Genomic DNA, 14,768 nt, shown 5'->3' on the forward strand with positions numbered 1-14,768 from the left:
CTGCTTGCCCAAAGCAAGGCTAAATGTAGAAAACAACCCCCACCCGCGCATCGGGAGATAGGAATTCCACACCCCTGCTGCCCCTCTACTCCCTGCTGCCCCGAGGTCGGGCCTTGGTTGGCCTTGTGGGAAATCCGGCCCCGCATGCAGTATGGATGTGCACACCCGTATGAATGAGCCTTTAATTTGCTAACACATATGTCTACTCCTGTAGAGTCAATTCCCTGGCATGGCACTTACCCTCCTTGCATGTCATGGCTCTCTCCACTTCTGGGAGTGTCTAATTACTCTGTGAGCTGGCCCAGCTCCTTCACCTCCCTACATGACCTTTTATGTAGCTCATGGGGAGTAAGGGGAATCCTATAGAACCGGGGTAGGCAAACTCCAGGCCTACAGTAGTGGTGAAGCTACAAATCCCATGAGGCACTGCAAAAATGTGACCGCCGCAGGCATGACCCCCAGAGTCAGATGCAAGATGGTATTTGCAGTTTCACCACAGCATGAAGGCCAGAGTTTGCCTACTCCTGCTATAGAGTGACAACTGTGTGACAGCTCTGACTCTGCTGGGTCTGCTGACATCACATCCAAGATGGCGGCACCCAATAGCAGTCTCAGGGCTTTTGGATGTTTAGGGAGGGAGTTAAACAAGTAAATAATATGTATAGAATATGTTAAAATACACATATGGTTGCACATATTAGGAAGATCATTGTTGAAATGAACGGTCTGGTGACAGGGACTCTCTGACGAGATTTTGCCCATCCAGATTGCCCCATCAGAGCCTTCAGGAGATATTTGGTGCTTCTAGGTATGGAGACCCATCATGTGACCTCCAACAGGGACACAGTGCTCGGCCCAATCACAGTCATGCATGAAGACAAATGACAATGTCATCAAACTTGTGTAAACCTCAACTCCATCCAAAATGGAGCTTACACAGGGTTTGGACTCTGAGTTCCGATGAAGGGGTGGGGGTGCAACTCTGTCCTAAAGGAGTCTCTTTAAAGAGATACTATCATCTTACCCATGCAGGGCAAAGTGACATTGCCTTTGCTATGTCTTTCAACCCAGAGATTGCCCCTACAGTACCTTTTTCTGCCACTAGATGTCCTTGCACTGATGGTCAGCATCACTCAACCTACCTCCCATGAGCCCAGGACTTGTCCCCAGGCTCATGGGAGGTAGAAGCACTTCATCCCTGCTAGCCTACCAGGTTAAAGCGAGGTAATTACACTGCTTGCATTGAAAATAAAAAATAAATGTAATGATGTATTAATGATTAAGCAGCTGCATTGTTTTATGTCTTTTACATCTGTCTAGTTCAGCTTTAAGTTGTGGATTGCTGTGCTACCAGTGGTGAAATCAATAATTGAATTTTTAAAAATAACTGAGAGACTCTCTAGCAACTAATAACATACAGAGTTATAATTACTAAGGGCTAATAGAGCAATATTTTGATCCAGGGAATTGATCCGAAAATTGTCAACAGTTGCCCCCGGGGTTCTCGTTTTACTGTCCTCTAGAGTATGTTGCAAGGGTTATGCGATGTTGAACTTGGTGAACAATGGTCTTAATGACTTTGTAACTATGTAACCCTTCATATTTTTCTTGCTCCTGCTGTCCCCCGAGAATTGTGCCAGGATCACCGAGTGCCCTGCCAATTTCAATTACCTTCTGTTTTCTTATAGTAATTTTGATTAGGGCTTGACAAGTTCCTTTACATACTACTTGCTGTTTAAATCCCATCAGGGCTACAATCTACATGAAGGTTTTATGTTCTCGCTATGTGGATTCTCTATGGGTTATTATATTCCCCCAATACCTATGCAGCGAGGTTAGGTCTTTGTAGGGTCCTAATAGACAAGGGCACATAGATTAAAATGCTGAGGGGCTGGTAGGAAACCATGGATCAAATCTGAGTCTATTTGTGGCCATACACTAACAACCAGGTTGTATTGTATAGTGTTTGGTCAACTTTAGATTGATGTATTTTTAACTGAACAAAAATGAATTGGTCTAAAAAATGTAATGTCACAATATGATGACATGATATAAACATAGTAGTTGACTCTGGGTACTCAGTAGAAGATATGGAAGACTGAGTAGAAGACCTGGGGCAATCAACCCAGTAGAAGACAGGGAAAACTGAGTAGAAGACCTGGGGCAATCAGTAGCAGACCTGGGGTCTGAGTAGAAGACCTGGACACTCAGTAGAAGACCTGGGAGACTCAGTAGAAGGCCTGGGGCACCCAGTAGAAGACCTGGGGCACTCAGCTGAAGACCTAGAGAACTCAGTAGAAGACCTGGGGCACCCAGTAGAAGACCTGGGGCACTCAGTAGATGACCTGGGGCACCCATTAGAAGACCTGGGGCATTTAGAAGACCTGGGAGACTCAGTAGAAAACCTGGGAGACTCAGTAGAAGACCTGGGAGACTCAGTAGAAAACCTGGGAGACTCAGTAGAAGACCTGGGACACTCAGTAGAAGACCAGGGCCCTTCAATTTAAGACCTAGGAAACTGACCAGAAGACCTGGAGCACTTAGTAGAAGACCTGGGGCACTAAGTGGAACACCTGGGGTATGCATCCTGGATACCAGGTCTAGCAATGCCTTTTATTAGGGGAATTTTTATGCAACCTGACCTTAAACATCTCTGTATATGACAGTGTCACCTAACCTAACCTAAATGGACAAGGGCTGATGGTAAGAGTTCTGACCATTGTAAGGGCTCATGCATATGGGCGGATTTAGGGGCATGCAATGTAAATTCAGGCTTCTTTCAGCGCCCAGGATACACAGCTGGTGTGCACAGTTGCCAACAGACTTGAATGGCTGCACATGGGTATTTACCGGTATTCCTGCAAACCCACATATAGCATACAGATCCCCAGCTTCACGCAAGAACCCGTGTATTGCCACATACATACATTCATTTCTATGAGTGGCTGTATGCACCAGCTATATGTATCCCAGGTGTTGAAAAAAAGCCCAAATTTATGCTGTACACCCCTGAATATGCTCGTCTGCATGAACTCTACATCTATACAGAATAAACTGACACTATATAACTTTTTTTTCAGGGCAGCGTGACAAATCTTTTTTAAGAAAGTAATGTTTGCCTATTATCCGGAGCAGCATGCTGTGAGATTAAAGGCTTGAATATTTTTTGATGTTTCTTCTGCCGCATGTACTCCTAAAATACTATTAAATACGTCTTAAGTCTGAATGGATGGCAAGGAAGATAAAGTTGTCGGTGTCGGGCAACGGGGAAGCATTAAAGCGGAGTTTTTACCAGCAGTCAGCATTCGGATTACTGTTAAACCTAATCCAAATGGGCTAAAAGATGCAGCCAACTGCAAACCTGCCAAATCTGCTGATCGCTGGAAATTGAGTGAAGAAACCGTCAACTTTAAGTAAAACGGCAAAGTCTGCTTACACCACAGGCAATTAGCCCACCATCTAAGATAATGCACAAAGACAATTGTGTCAAGGACGCTTACGCAAATCTTCTCAAAGATCGTTGCTTCTGATTTTGGCTCAGCAGCTAACAGGGATTGTTTTCCTGTTAGCATAACAGGTTATTCCTATATAGCTCAACCCCTTTCTTTTTAGGGTAGGGTATAGTTAGAACCTCTGTCAGCCTTTATTTTTGGAGTGATTTTTGCTTCCTGTATCCTCTACTGATGGCAGGATGTCCTGAAGAAGAGAGGTTCACTCTCGAAAGCTTGTCTTGTATATATTTTGTTAGTCCAATAAGAAAGGTATCATTGCACACAGCAATACTGCGTTTTTGTCTTTTTTGACATCTTATATATATATAAATCAAAACATTTAAAAGTTATGGATTAGGAGAAGAGGGGAAATTAGGGCACTTGTTCCTCTGTCTACGAGAGTACGTCTTCTTGTTTTGGAGACAATTTCTCTTTTTGTTCTGTCTCTGGGACATGAAGTGAAGGGAAATCTCCCCGATAGTACACAGACGGGGAAAAAAAAAAAAACAGGCCAACTATGTCCAATACTAGAAAAATGTTTTAGCTTTACATACACTTTAACTGTGTTAGAGAACGTTGTGTCCTCCTACTGGCCATTTGGTGACCAAAACTGTCCAATCAGGGTCACAGATACTTTGCAAGAGATACAAAAATGTGTATGTCAACTGTATAATCAGCTATTAGGTTAGAGCTCCGCTTTAAGCAGACACATTTTAATAAGTTTTGCTTCTCTGTGAAATGAAACCTATTTATATCCATATGTCTCCTTTAATTGTAATCAACGGTCTGTTCTAATCTCTGTTTATAACCAACATATCATTTATTTACCCTACAACGGCGTTGGGGTATAATTTCAACTTTGCAAACAGCAGCACTCTCCTGGGCTCAGCCAGGGAAATGGCACTACCAGGCACTGAAGAAGAAGAAGAAAAAAAATGCTCATTAACTGGGTTTTCAGTTTAATTTGCCTGTTTATATAATAAGCTCCAAAAATGCCGTGCCTCTATGGCACTCTAGTGCCCCAGATTGCATGTTGCAGAATTAATGGCTCGTCAATGTTACAGTAATTAGTAACAAGTATTCTGCATAAAAGCAGGAGATAGAAGATGCCCTCTGCCTCACCCGACACGGTCATCTGGACCTGGAGTTTTCTGAGCGCACAATAACATACATTATTAATTCCCCTGGACAACATTCACAACTCCGGCATAAAACAGAGTGTGCAGCCGCATCAGATTATACTATCTGGTAATACACAATGGATGGAGAAAACTTTTTATGTTATAGGGAGGCTTTTCAGGCTGTGGATACTGTGGATACACTTTTTTTTTTATGAGGCAGTGGACACAGCAATGTTGTGCTTTGTTCACAGTTCATGTTCAATTATTAATTCGCTCTATTGAAGGGTTTCAATACTTTTTACATGCACATGGAAAATTCACTATATGACCAACACACCTAAAGTGGACCTTTACATTCAAAAATCAAATTCTACCAATGCATCCCTCTATATATGATGATTAATAATAACATAGACATGTCAGGCCCCACTGCAAAGGTTAATACAAAGTTTGCCCAGAGTTCTTCTGTAACGCAAAACACATTAACATGCAGCATAGCACATTTGTATTATTCTACCGCAATGGAACAGAAAGGTGTGAATAGGCCCTTAAACCTAAAAAAGATAATCACTACAACATCTATACTGATGTATTGCTAGAAAGTGAGATATAAGGATTCAGTCAAAGCAATCTTTAGTGATCCAATGGCTCACGCATGAAGGCAGCTCTGCGTGAACTGCCTGCCCACCAACAATCAGAAAAAGTTCCTGGTTGGTCTTAATGTCTCCATACCTAAATGACCTTTATAATTAACCTGTATCTTTATGTATTAAAAGGTTTGTGATAGGATTGCTACATTCACAAGTGAAAAAGAAAAACCCTGTAATATAACAAATGCCAATTCTGAACCTTTTAAGCTGCAAACTGTTCCTTTGCCATACACTATCATTTAAACAGCAGTAAATACATTTATTTAATGTAAAGAACCAAAGTATTGTGCGTCTGGAACACTCTGTACTTATTTCTTTTCTTTTTTTTTCTTATCGACCTGTCAAGTTAAAGCGGCAAAATCACAGCGTATAAGAAAGGAATGTCTGGACATCTTTAGCGGGCATATTTTCGTTATTTCACACACACAAAAAAAGTGGAAGGTTTAATGTGGATAGTGATTACCGAAGGCACAGCGGGGATTGGCGGTAAAAGATGTATGAAACATGTACCTAACTGGACACTGCTGGGAGAAAGACCGACTTGTCTTGTTATTTCAAAGCCTCTGACGCCACACGAAATGAACAAAAGGACTCCCCACAGTGGAGCAATCACTTAGAGGTGGAGGTAAAATAACAGTGTGGAAGGATTGCTGCCTTAAACCTGTGACCTACTTCCTGCTGCTGTATGCTGGGGTTTTTTTTTTTTTTTCACGCCGGCATTGCAAAGCATTCACCTACAAAAGAACTGTTAGCCCCAGCATTCCTTGCCAGCTGCTAGCTAGTAAAATGGAACTGCAGCTCCTGAAAGATGCTGATCTGAATCTTCTACAAAACTGACCTAATGATGTCCGTGGAGTGGCAGGGCATTAAACAAGTCTAGCACACAAAGCAAGGTCATTGTGTTGTAGACTGTAGAAATTTGAACATTGCTTTTACTTGGTAATGTGAATCTGATCTGGGCTCAAATATTCCAAAATAAACCGTGCTGAAGTGCTGTAGCTTATAGTGCCCACAGGTACTTCTTTTAGGACTTTTCCACACAATAGGCGTTAAGCTGTTGATCTGCAAAGATCAATGAAGACAAGACAACGGCACATCAATTGTATTGTATACACCAATTGTACTCTATGTGTCCTGTTCACGCCATACATGTGCGGTGGGGTGCACACATGCAGCAGGTATGCATTTTTACGCAGCACAACTCTCCGCACCACACAGCATGTCACCAAGAGACACAGAGTTGAATTAAATGTCATTCTGTAGACATTTTGTAGACATTGTGTAGCATTGTGATAGGTAACAACGTTGTAACAAGACATCACAATGACCCTACACAATTCACGCAAACGGGGGTGCATTATATAGAGCATAATGAGCCCCAGTTGGTGTAAACAAACCCTTCATCTTCAACCACCCTTGAACCCAATACTCAAGCTATACACAGGACCACAACTTTTGCAAACGTTGGGATTAAGCATCATCCCTTCCTTGTGCCAAACCCCAAGCCCTGGGTCATTCTGCTGGCAAATCCCAGAGTATCCACTGCCAATTGAACTTCTGGCATTTGACAGTTGAATAAGAAAGGTTGGGACTTGGTGCTGAAAGGAAATGCGCTTAATCTTGACTTGAGAAAAGTCAAAGGCCTCTGTAAAGTCTGGGCCTACGATGCAAGGAGCTACAAAAAAGGAACCATTTAAAGACGTGATTTTATATCCCCCACCTACCTGACCTCAAGGTGCTTCATTTTTAATACTTTAAAAAAACTTTTTAGGTCAGGACTATTTTTAATAAATACAGCCAACAGTAGAGAATAATAAGGAAGACTAACCGAAGTGATTGCAGATCCGCCACCCACCTAACCTCAAGGTGCCTCACTTTTTCTACCTTAAAAACCTTTTAGGTCAAATCAAGACTATTTATAATTCATACAGCCAACAGTGGAGAATCAAGAAGAAGACTAACAGAAGTGCTTGAAGATCCACCAGCCACTCAACCTCAAGGTGCTTCACTTCAGCACTGTTGGTACCTTCAAAACCTTTTAGGTCTTCCATCAAAGAGTATATACAGTATATTCTTTAAAACACAGTAATAGAAACATAAGCTGGCTACAGGACAGCTAAGCAAGCTCCTTGTAAAGTGTATATAGTATGTATAAGTATGTATTTCACGCACCTGACCATAAGAAGCTGCTACCTAGGGAAGGTAGGGTACTGTGTAGTTCCTCACAGCTGAGACAGGTGGCGCTGTGATTACAGCGCCACGGTCTCAGTGATCACACAGAGCAGACGGAGAACGAATGTTCTTCGTCTGCTCTACGGGCTCTATGGTGAGCTTCTATGCTATGGTCACGGGTCCCCCAGCGAAGCGGGGGATCCCAAAAACCGCGGCGGGGGGGCAACAGGATCGCCGCTGCTCCTTTCATACAAGTGATCTAAATAGATCACTTGTATGAAATGAGTGGCGGCTCCACACTACACATTTAGCTCTGCTTGTCTGGAGCAGGGCTAAATGTACAAAAAAACTACTCGCCTGGCGCCCGAAACTGCCCGAGTGATAGGGATTCCACACCCCTGGGTACACTGTCAGCCCTGCCGCCTCAGCTCTCACACATTCACTCCATAAGATGCACAGACATTTTTGCCAGCCTTTGAAAATTGTTTTTCCTTTTTTCAAGCCAATTAAATGTTTTAAGTACATCAAATATCTGTTAATCTTGCCAGAAATGTAGTATCCTTGGAACTTCCTCTTGAATAAACTCTAAACAATATCATCTGTCTACTAAAATATATTCTATAAACTAAAAATCCCCCATTAGCTCCCCTAATGTAATGGAAATGGAGAGGAGGACACATTTGTAGTCCAAATCAGAGGAGCAGCCAAGGGTGACAATGTTGCTTCTCCATAGATAAAGTGGATTGAGTGTAGCCAACCTAGGACTTATTTTTTTTAAAGAGGGGAAAAAAAGAAACTTCTAAAAAAAGAAAACTGATGCAAACATCACATCAAAGGACTAAGCTGCAATATACTACATTTTTGTTATGAGGTTTTTGTATAGCATAATGTGTTTGCTTTAATTGTCTTCCTCTCTCCCAAATTCATTTGCAGGAGACTGTAAGGTCTCTCCTGACCATGGATGTAGATGAAAGTCTAGGGTACTTCTTTGGAATACTTTTTTATTTTTAAATACAAATAAAAAATATATAAAACTTCTTCTGTTCAACTTACCCCCAGAGCTGCGGCACTTTAATATGCAAACATTGACACACCCTGGCAGTGTTAACAGATAACCTGAATACCTTTGCACCTGCCTATTGGCCACCAGAGCTACCATACTAGTGATGGGCCATTAAAAAAGTTGAACGTTGGGCACACCAGCTGTTGGCACTGCTTCAAAATGTTGGTATTCACATACTAGAACATGCCAGGACTCCAGAAGAGCTCAAGAGGTTTTGAAGGTGCGTGATGGCACTATTAACTTGCTGTACTGTTGTCCTGTAACCACCTTATAATGTTTCTACTCCTGAATGGTGAAGTTTAAATAAAGGATTTGATTTTGTACCTGTTTTAGCATTGATTGCAAAGAAGTTCTGGGGGTTCCCACTGGTGATCCTGTAGGTCAGTTTATCGCTGGTGTTAGAATCTGGGTCCACAGCCTGAACCTGCAGCACAGACACGTCTTTTGGTGAATTCTCCATGACACTGGGATAGTAGATGGGCTGGGTAGTCAGAGGAGCGTTATCATTAACATCTTCTACTTCGATGTAAACCTCTATGGTACAGAAGAGTGGCACAACACCTCGGTCTGTGGCATAAATGGTGAGCCAGTACGAGTCGGTGGTTTCCTTATCCAGGACATCTGCAGTGTATATGATGCCTAGAAAACAGAGACACAACAGCGTGCTGAAATTAATACACATGCTTGTAAAAAAACACATTACAGGAGAATGTCAGTACTATTAGTTTGCAAAAGTGGTAGATACAATGGTCATATATCATAGATCTATTACAATTTTAGGAAAACTACACTCTAAAATAAACTCAGGTTTATTAATATTAATGATCTAACCAAGAGAAACACCATTCTGCCAAGACCATGAGCTGCAGTTGTACATGTCAGCCACAGCACCACCTACAAGTACAACATGGTATTACAGTCTACAGCTTTAAGAAAATTGTAGCTGGCTGTAGATTCAAATGTAAAGGCAATTTTTAATGACATGTAACTATGAACTGGCTTATGTAGCAATTACATACATCATATCAATATTTTAACCTTTGTTACAATATTGAACCTTTGTTCAATTTAAGACCCTCTTTGCGTATTGTCAAAAATCATCAATATCACCAGTCCTATTAGCTACCAGTATGCCTTCAAGACATGTCAATAATTTAATTTTTCATATGGATAGCTGGAAGCAGAACAGCCGGAAGAACATAATAGGAATTTGATCATATTTTCTTTATATTAAAATGGCAAAAATAGACACAAGGCAGCTACAAGTAGTGAGATGTATGCTGTGGTTTTTGTGCAATCAAACTATGGAATCCAGCCAGAGTTACTGACAATGTAAACTCCAACCACCAACATATCAACTGACAATACTGAAATGTGGAAACATGTGATTGGTTTGAATTACTTGGTTATCGTCCTCACTGGCTCAGTCTGTATAGTTAAAGCTGAACTCTGGGCACAAAACAAATTTCTTTTAAATTGTCTCCACAATAGCTGCAAAGGATAGCAATCCACTTTGTGTGCACCAAATGCCTTTGCATGCCCAGATGCTACCGTGTCAAAGTAGTGGTGACATCATTACTATGCTGCACATTGCCTGTGCAGGGAGTGAAGCTGTGGGAGGGGCCCAGCAGCCCCCTCACTACAGACTGCCTGCAGAAAACTACAGGAGGGGGCGGATACAAGACCAGTCACCCTACACAAGGAGAAAGAGAGAGCAGCAGTGAGTAATCTTTATTTCTGGAAGCTCCTGCACAGGTATACTTTGTACCTGTGCAGGAGCTTTCTTCCAGATCTGTGCAGTAATCCAGCATGAAACAACTCCTGCACTTTGAAGGAGTTGTTTCATGCTGGGTTACTGCACAGATCTGGAAGAAATACACAAAAGACAACAAGACTCACGTATGAATACACATGTATCTTGTATTTAGACCTCTTGCATTGATTATTTTTCTGTTTTTAGTATTCAATATTTATTTAGCCTGGAGTTTATATATTTATTAACCTACTCTAACAGCAATTTATTTATTTATTTTTAATTCACCATCATTTGGTTCTTCTAACTCCATAATGGGTGGATACCTCTGGTTAAAGTGATGCTATAATCATGAGGTAAATCCTAAACATACATTCAAGTACCTTACTTATTAACAAAAATGTATCTTATTTGTGTATCACTCGGCTGTAGATCCTCAAATCATCTCTGAATTGGTGCCGACACTGTCCTTCCTTCTGGAGGGGGGATACTTTTTTTCCCCATGGTCCCTGTGTGTGTTGTAAAGTAGTCACCGCTCCAAACTCACTCCCATGGACTACAATCTCATGTTTAGTTTACTAAATTGTATTGAGATTGTAGTCCATCACGGAAGTGGGTTTAAAGCAGTGGCTACTTTACAACACACACAGGGACCATGGGGAAAAAAAGTATCCCCCCTCCAGAAGGAAGGACAGTGTCGGCACCAATTCAGAGATGATTTGAGGATCTACAGCCGAGTGATACACAAATAAGATACATTTTTGTTAATAGTTAAGGTACTTGAATGCATTTTTAAGATGTAACTTCTGTGTTTAGTGTCACTTCAAACCTTGGATATCAAGTGTGTGGTAGTGTTTTTGCAATTGATTTGTGTGATGTCATCATGCCAAGAAGAGAAGGAAGGACAGTGTCGGCACCAATTCAGATACACAGTGATACACAAATAAGGTACATGTTTTTTTTTTTTTAGTTAAGGTACTTTAAGACCTATCAGTAAATATTCAAGACATAAGGCTCAATTTACAAAGCTAATACAATAGGATAAGGATCCTTATTTCATGACTGTTATTTTTATCTGAAATCAGAATCCAATAAGATTTTAAAATGACAGTCACGTGGCTGAAAATTAAGATCCGTGTGCTTGTGTAAAGCTTTGAGAATTGTACCTACGGCCAGCAACGGTGGCAGTTCCAGCCTTTTTAGCATTGTCTGCAGCTGGATGGCAAGCGGTACACTAGCACAAAAGAAACCTCCATCCATATTCTCTTTCCAAATTGTATTCTGCTCAAGCCCTGGGAACATTTTCAGAGCTCTTGATGGTGCTGGAAGGGCTGGTATAATGAGACACTTCAGCCTGCCGCTGCTACAAAACTGATGTGCTGGAGCAGGAATAAAAAAAAGCAAGCGGAAAAGCCGGACAAACTCAACCTGCGCACACTTGCTCCTCCAATGGGAATTTAAGCCTAGCAGATGCCTGTGTATTCCAAATCCTTCACTCCAGATACATAGGAGTAAGCCCAAAAACAGTAGACACAGACAAAGAGCCAAAGAAACGTGTTCCAGTAATATTACAACGTCTGTGGGAAAGGAAAGGGGATTACGAGCTAGGCTCTGGTGGCGTAACCTAAGCTTACTATATTAATGCTTCAGCTGTCGCACGCTATACCTGACCAATAACTCTGAGGTGTCTGTGACAGATACTCCAAGCTTAATCACTTCTACACTTGTGCAAACACAAGGGATGTGCTGTTTTACTGCGGCAACATAAACCAGTGATGTATGACGGAATGTCATGGATGTGTATGGAACGTCACGTTACAATAGCTGCTGAGCTTTGTTGTAGAAATAATTACTTATTTCTCATCTCCGGGGAGACTTCGGAAAGATGCGCTCTCCTCATAAGAGCGCTGCTATTCAAGATAAATGTTGTCATACAAGTAGTGTTGACAGTATTCCTTCTTGAAGAGAAAGGACGAAGCAAGTTGTGTAGATCAGTGCTCACAGCTTAAAGGATGAATCTACAATCAACTAACGTTGTAGGCCTGAAACAGCGAATGTATTTACCGAAGAATTGTAAATCAGTTTCAGGACATGAAAACACTATCCAACAGCCACACTTGCTGTACATTTTCTAGCATAGCTTTTCTCAACCAGGGTGCCATGACACCCTAGGGTGCCGGCGAGACAGTCACTAGAACAATGGAAATGCATGATGCGAAACCAAGATGGGGTGCATCCTGGACTTTCCCTAGAATTCAGAAGAGGACAGAAGTCCACCTCCACCCAGACCTACTCCATCTCCTGCAATCCGCCATGCTGCTGCAAAAAGGACTCCGATATGAAGGGGGGCTTCTGATGTGTGGGAGGCTTGTGATGTGAAAGGGAGAAATCCTAGTCCAGGTTTTTTGCGTGGGGTCCCCCCTTAAAATCCATACTAGACCGGAATCTAAGATAAGGGTCAAGCATAGATTTTGGCGGGACCCTAAGTTATTTTCTACATTTTTGTTTTTTTACATTTTAGACTGTGGTCCCATGAGATTTTACATACTTTGTCATGTTGTGACCCCTGCGCGGCCCTGAAACATTGGCCATTTTGGCCTATGTGACATTATTTGCAATAAACAATATTTATCTTGCATTTTAGAGGGCTGGTGACCCATCTTCACATCTTTGAGGTTCTGCATGCTGCCACCTATGGCGGTCACTATTAGCACCAATCTTCTCTACACTGGTCATAACACTGCAATATGTGCAGCAGGCACTTACAACAATACTGTCCTAGCACACCATAAACCATAAGCATGGGTGAGTACCCACTCAGAGCTCAGGGTGGTGGGCAACATTTGTATCAGGCTTGCATATAGTGAAAAACAACCAACAACATGTACCAGAAGAGCACCTATTTCTGTGCATGTGCAAATACAATTCCATTAATTCCTATAGAGGCATAATAGACAACCTTTCCATAGGAATTAATGGAAAGTATAGTATTGTATGCTTCATATTCCTATACTTTCTTTTTGCAGATATCTTCAAGCGGTATACATGAGATGGAAGGCCCTCTTCATCTCCTGATCTTCAAGTCTATGGGTGGGTGGTCCTCAATAATGCGGGGGGAGGGGGAGGGGGTTGGGAGCTGAGGTGATGACTGCACCACCTTCTGCATCATTATACTGTGAATGCAGACATAGTGACACTTCCCATAATGCTCTGAACTCACAGTATGCCCTCAGTCTACTGTTAAATAAGCGAGAAATTAAGGACACCTTGTGGCAAAAAAATAAACTACTACAGAGAACAGTGTTGGGGAGGAGATCAGTGTTGCAGTCTGAGCTGCATCGTTTTTCTATTCCAAGCTGTGGAAGCATTTTTCTTAACTCATTAGCCCGGAATGAGCTTTTAAATAAAAATTGTGGTGCACTGTTGCATACACGTTGATGTGCATTGAGAGGCATTTATCAAAACTGGAGCAGACAGAATCTGGAGCAGCTGTGCATGGTAACCAATCAGCTTCTATCTTTCATTGTCAAAGCTTTACTGAACAAAATGAAAAGAGGAGCTGATTGGTTACTATGGCCAACTGCTCTTTGGTCTGCTTTGGTTCTATTTGTGGGGAATTTCTCGAAACTGGAGCAGACCATAGTAACCAATCAGCTTCTCTTTTTGTTTTGTTCAGTTAAGTTCTGAAAGCTTTCAAAATGAAAGCTAGAGTGGTCGCAATACACAGCTGCTCCAGATTTTTTTCACTCCAGTCTTAGTAAATTCCCCTCAATGTACATCAGCATGCATGCAACAGTGCACCACTATCTTAAGGGATCCTTTAAGGATCTTAAGGAACTTTAAGGATCTTAAGGACGACTTAAACCTTCTAAATATGTGAGGAACAAATGTGAGGCAACCTTCGAAGTGCCATGAAAGAGTTAAAATCGGCAATCTATTTACCTCATTAAGGTTTTGTGATTGTTTACAGATTTATCTGCACTGTGCGCCTCCTCTAAAGGCTACAAAACAATTTCATTTTGACTAACCAGGTGGTGAGTTCCTCTTTATGAATTAGGAAGAAATATGCAGCTGAATTGGAATCTTTGTGCAGTGTGATTACAGTTTTGTAAATACCTACCCCTATTAGGAGATGGCGCGTACTCTCCCTGGTGTTTCGGCTACACAAGGAGAAGGAATAAAAGAATGAGGGAATGTGTTGTATAGGCACTGCTTATCCAATGTATATTGGAAAAGGGCCACCTCTCAGTTTTATCTCTATAAGAAAAGCAGCCATGCAGGTATTTATCTGCAAGCATAGCTGAGAATGTCAACCCACATATGTAATATTACATAGGGGTAGTTTACCTTACGGAGGTTGTACAACATTGGTAAGACGGCCAAACAAGAGCTGGAAAACAAGATGCATTCCTGAGTGCAGACCTGGTGGACTACGGCCCGGGGACAAAAATACTGAACCTATAAGTGTATGTGTGTGGGTGTGTGTATATATATATATATATATACACCCACACACAC

At 41.7% G+C, this 14,768-nt stretch overlaps 1 protein-coding gene across 1 annotated transcript in view; it reads right to left on the reverse strand.

Moving 5' to 3' along the window:
• Window positions 1–14,768, reverse strand: part of FAT3 (FAT atypical cadherin 3) — a 452,567-nt gene that overhangs the window by 268,515 nt on the left and 169,284 nt on the right. The window contains exon 3 of the mRNA XM_018558632.1: window positions 8,822–9,136. Within this exon, the coding sequence (XP_018414134.1) occupies window positions 8,822–9,136 (315 nt within the window). The remainder of the gene's footprint in view (window positions 1–8,821; window positions 9,137–14,768) is intronic.

The sequence above is a fragment of the Nanorana parkeri genome, unplaced genomic scaffold (genome assembly GCF_000935625.1).
Source record: "Nanorana parkeri isolate BGI_ZX_2015 unplaced genomic scaffold, ASM93562v1 scaffold350, whole genome shotgun sequence".
Taxonomy (NCBI): Eukaryota; Metazoa; Chordata; class Amphibia; order Anura; family Dicroglossidae; genus Nanorana; species Nanorana parkeri.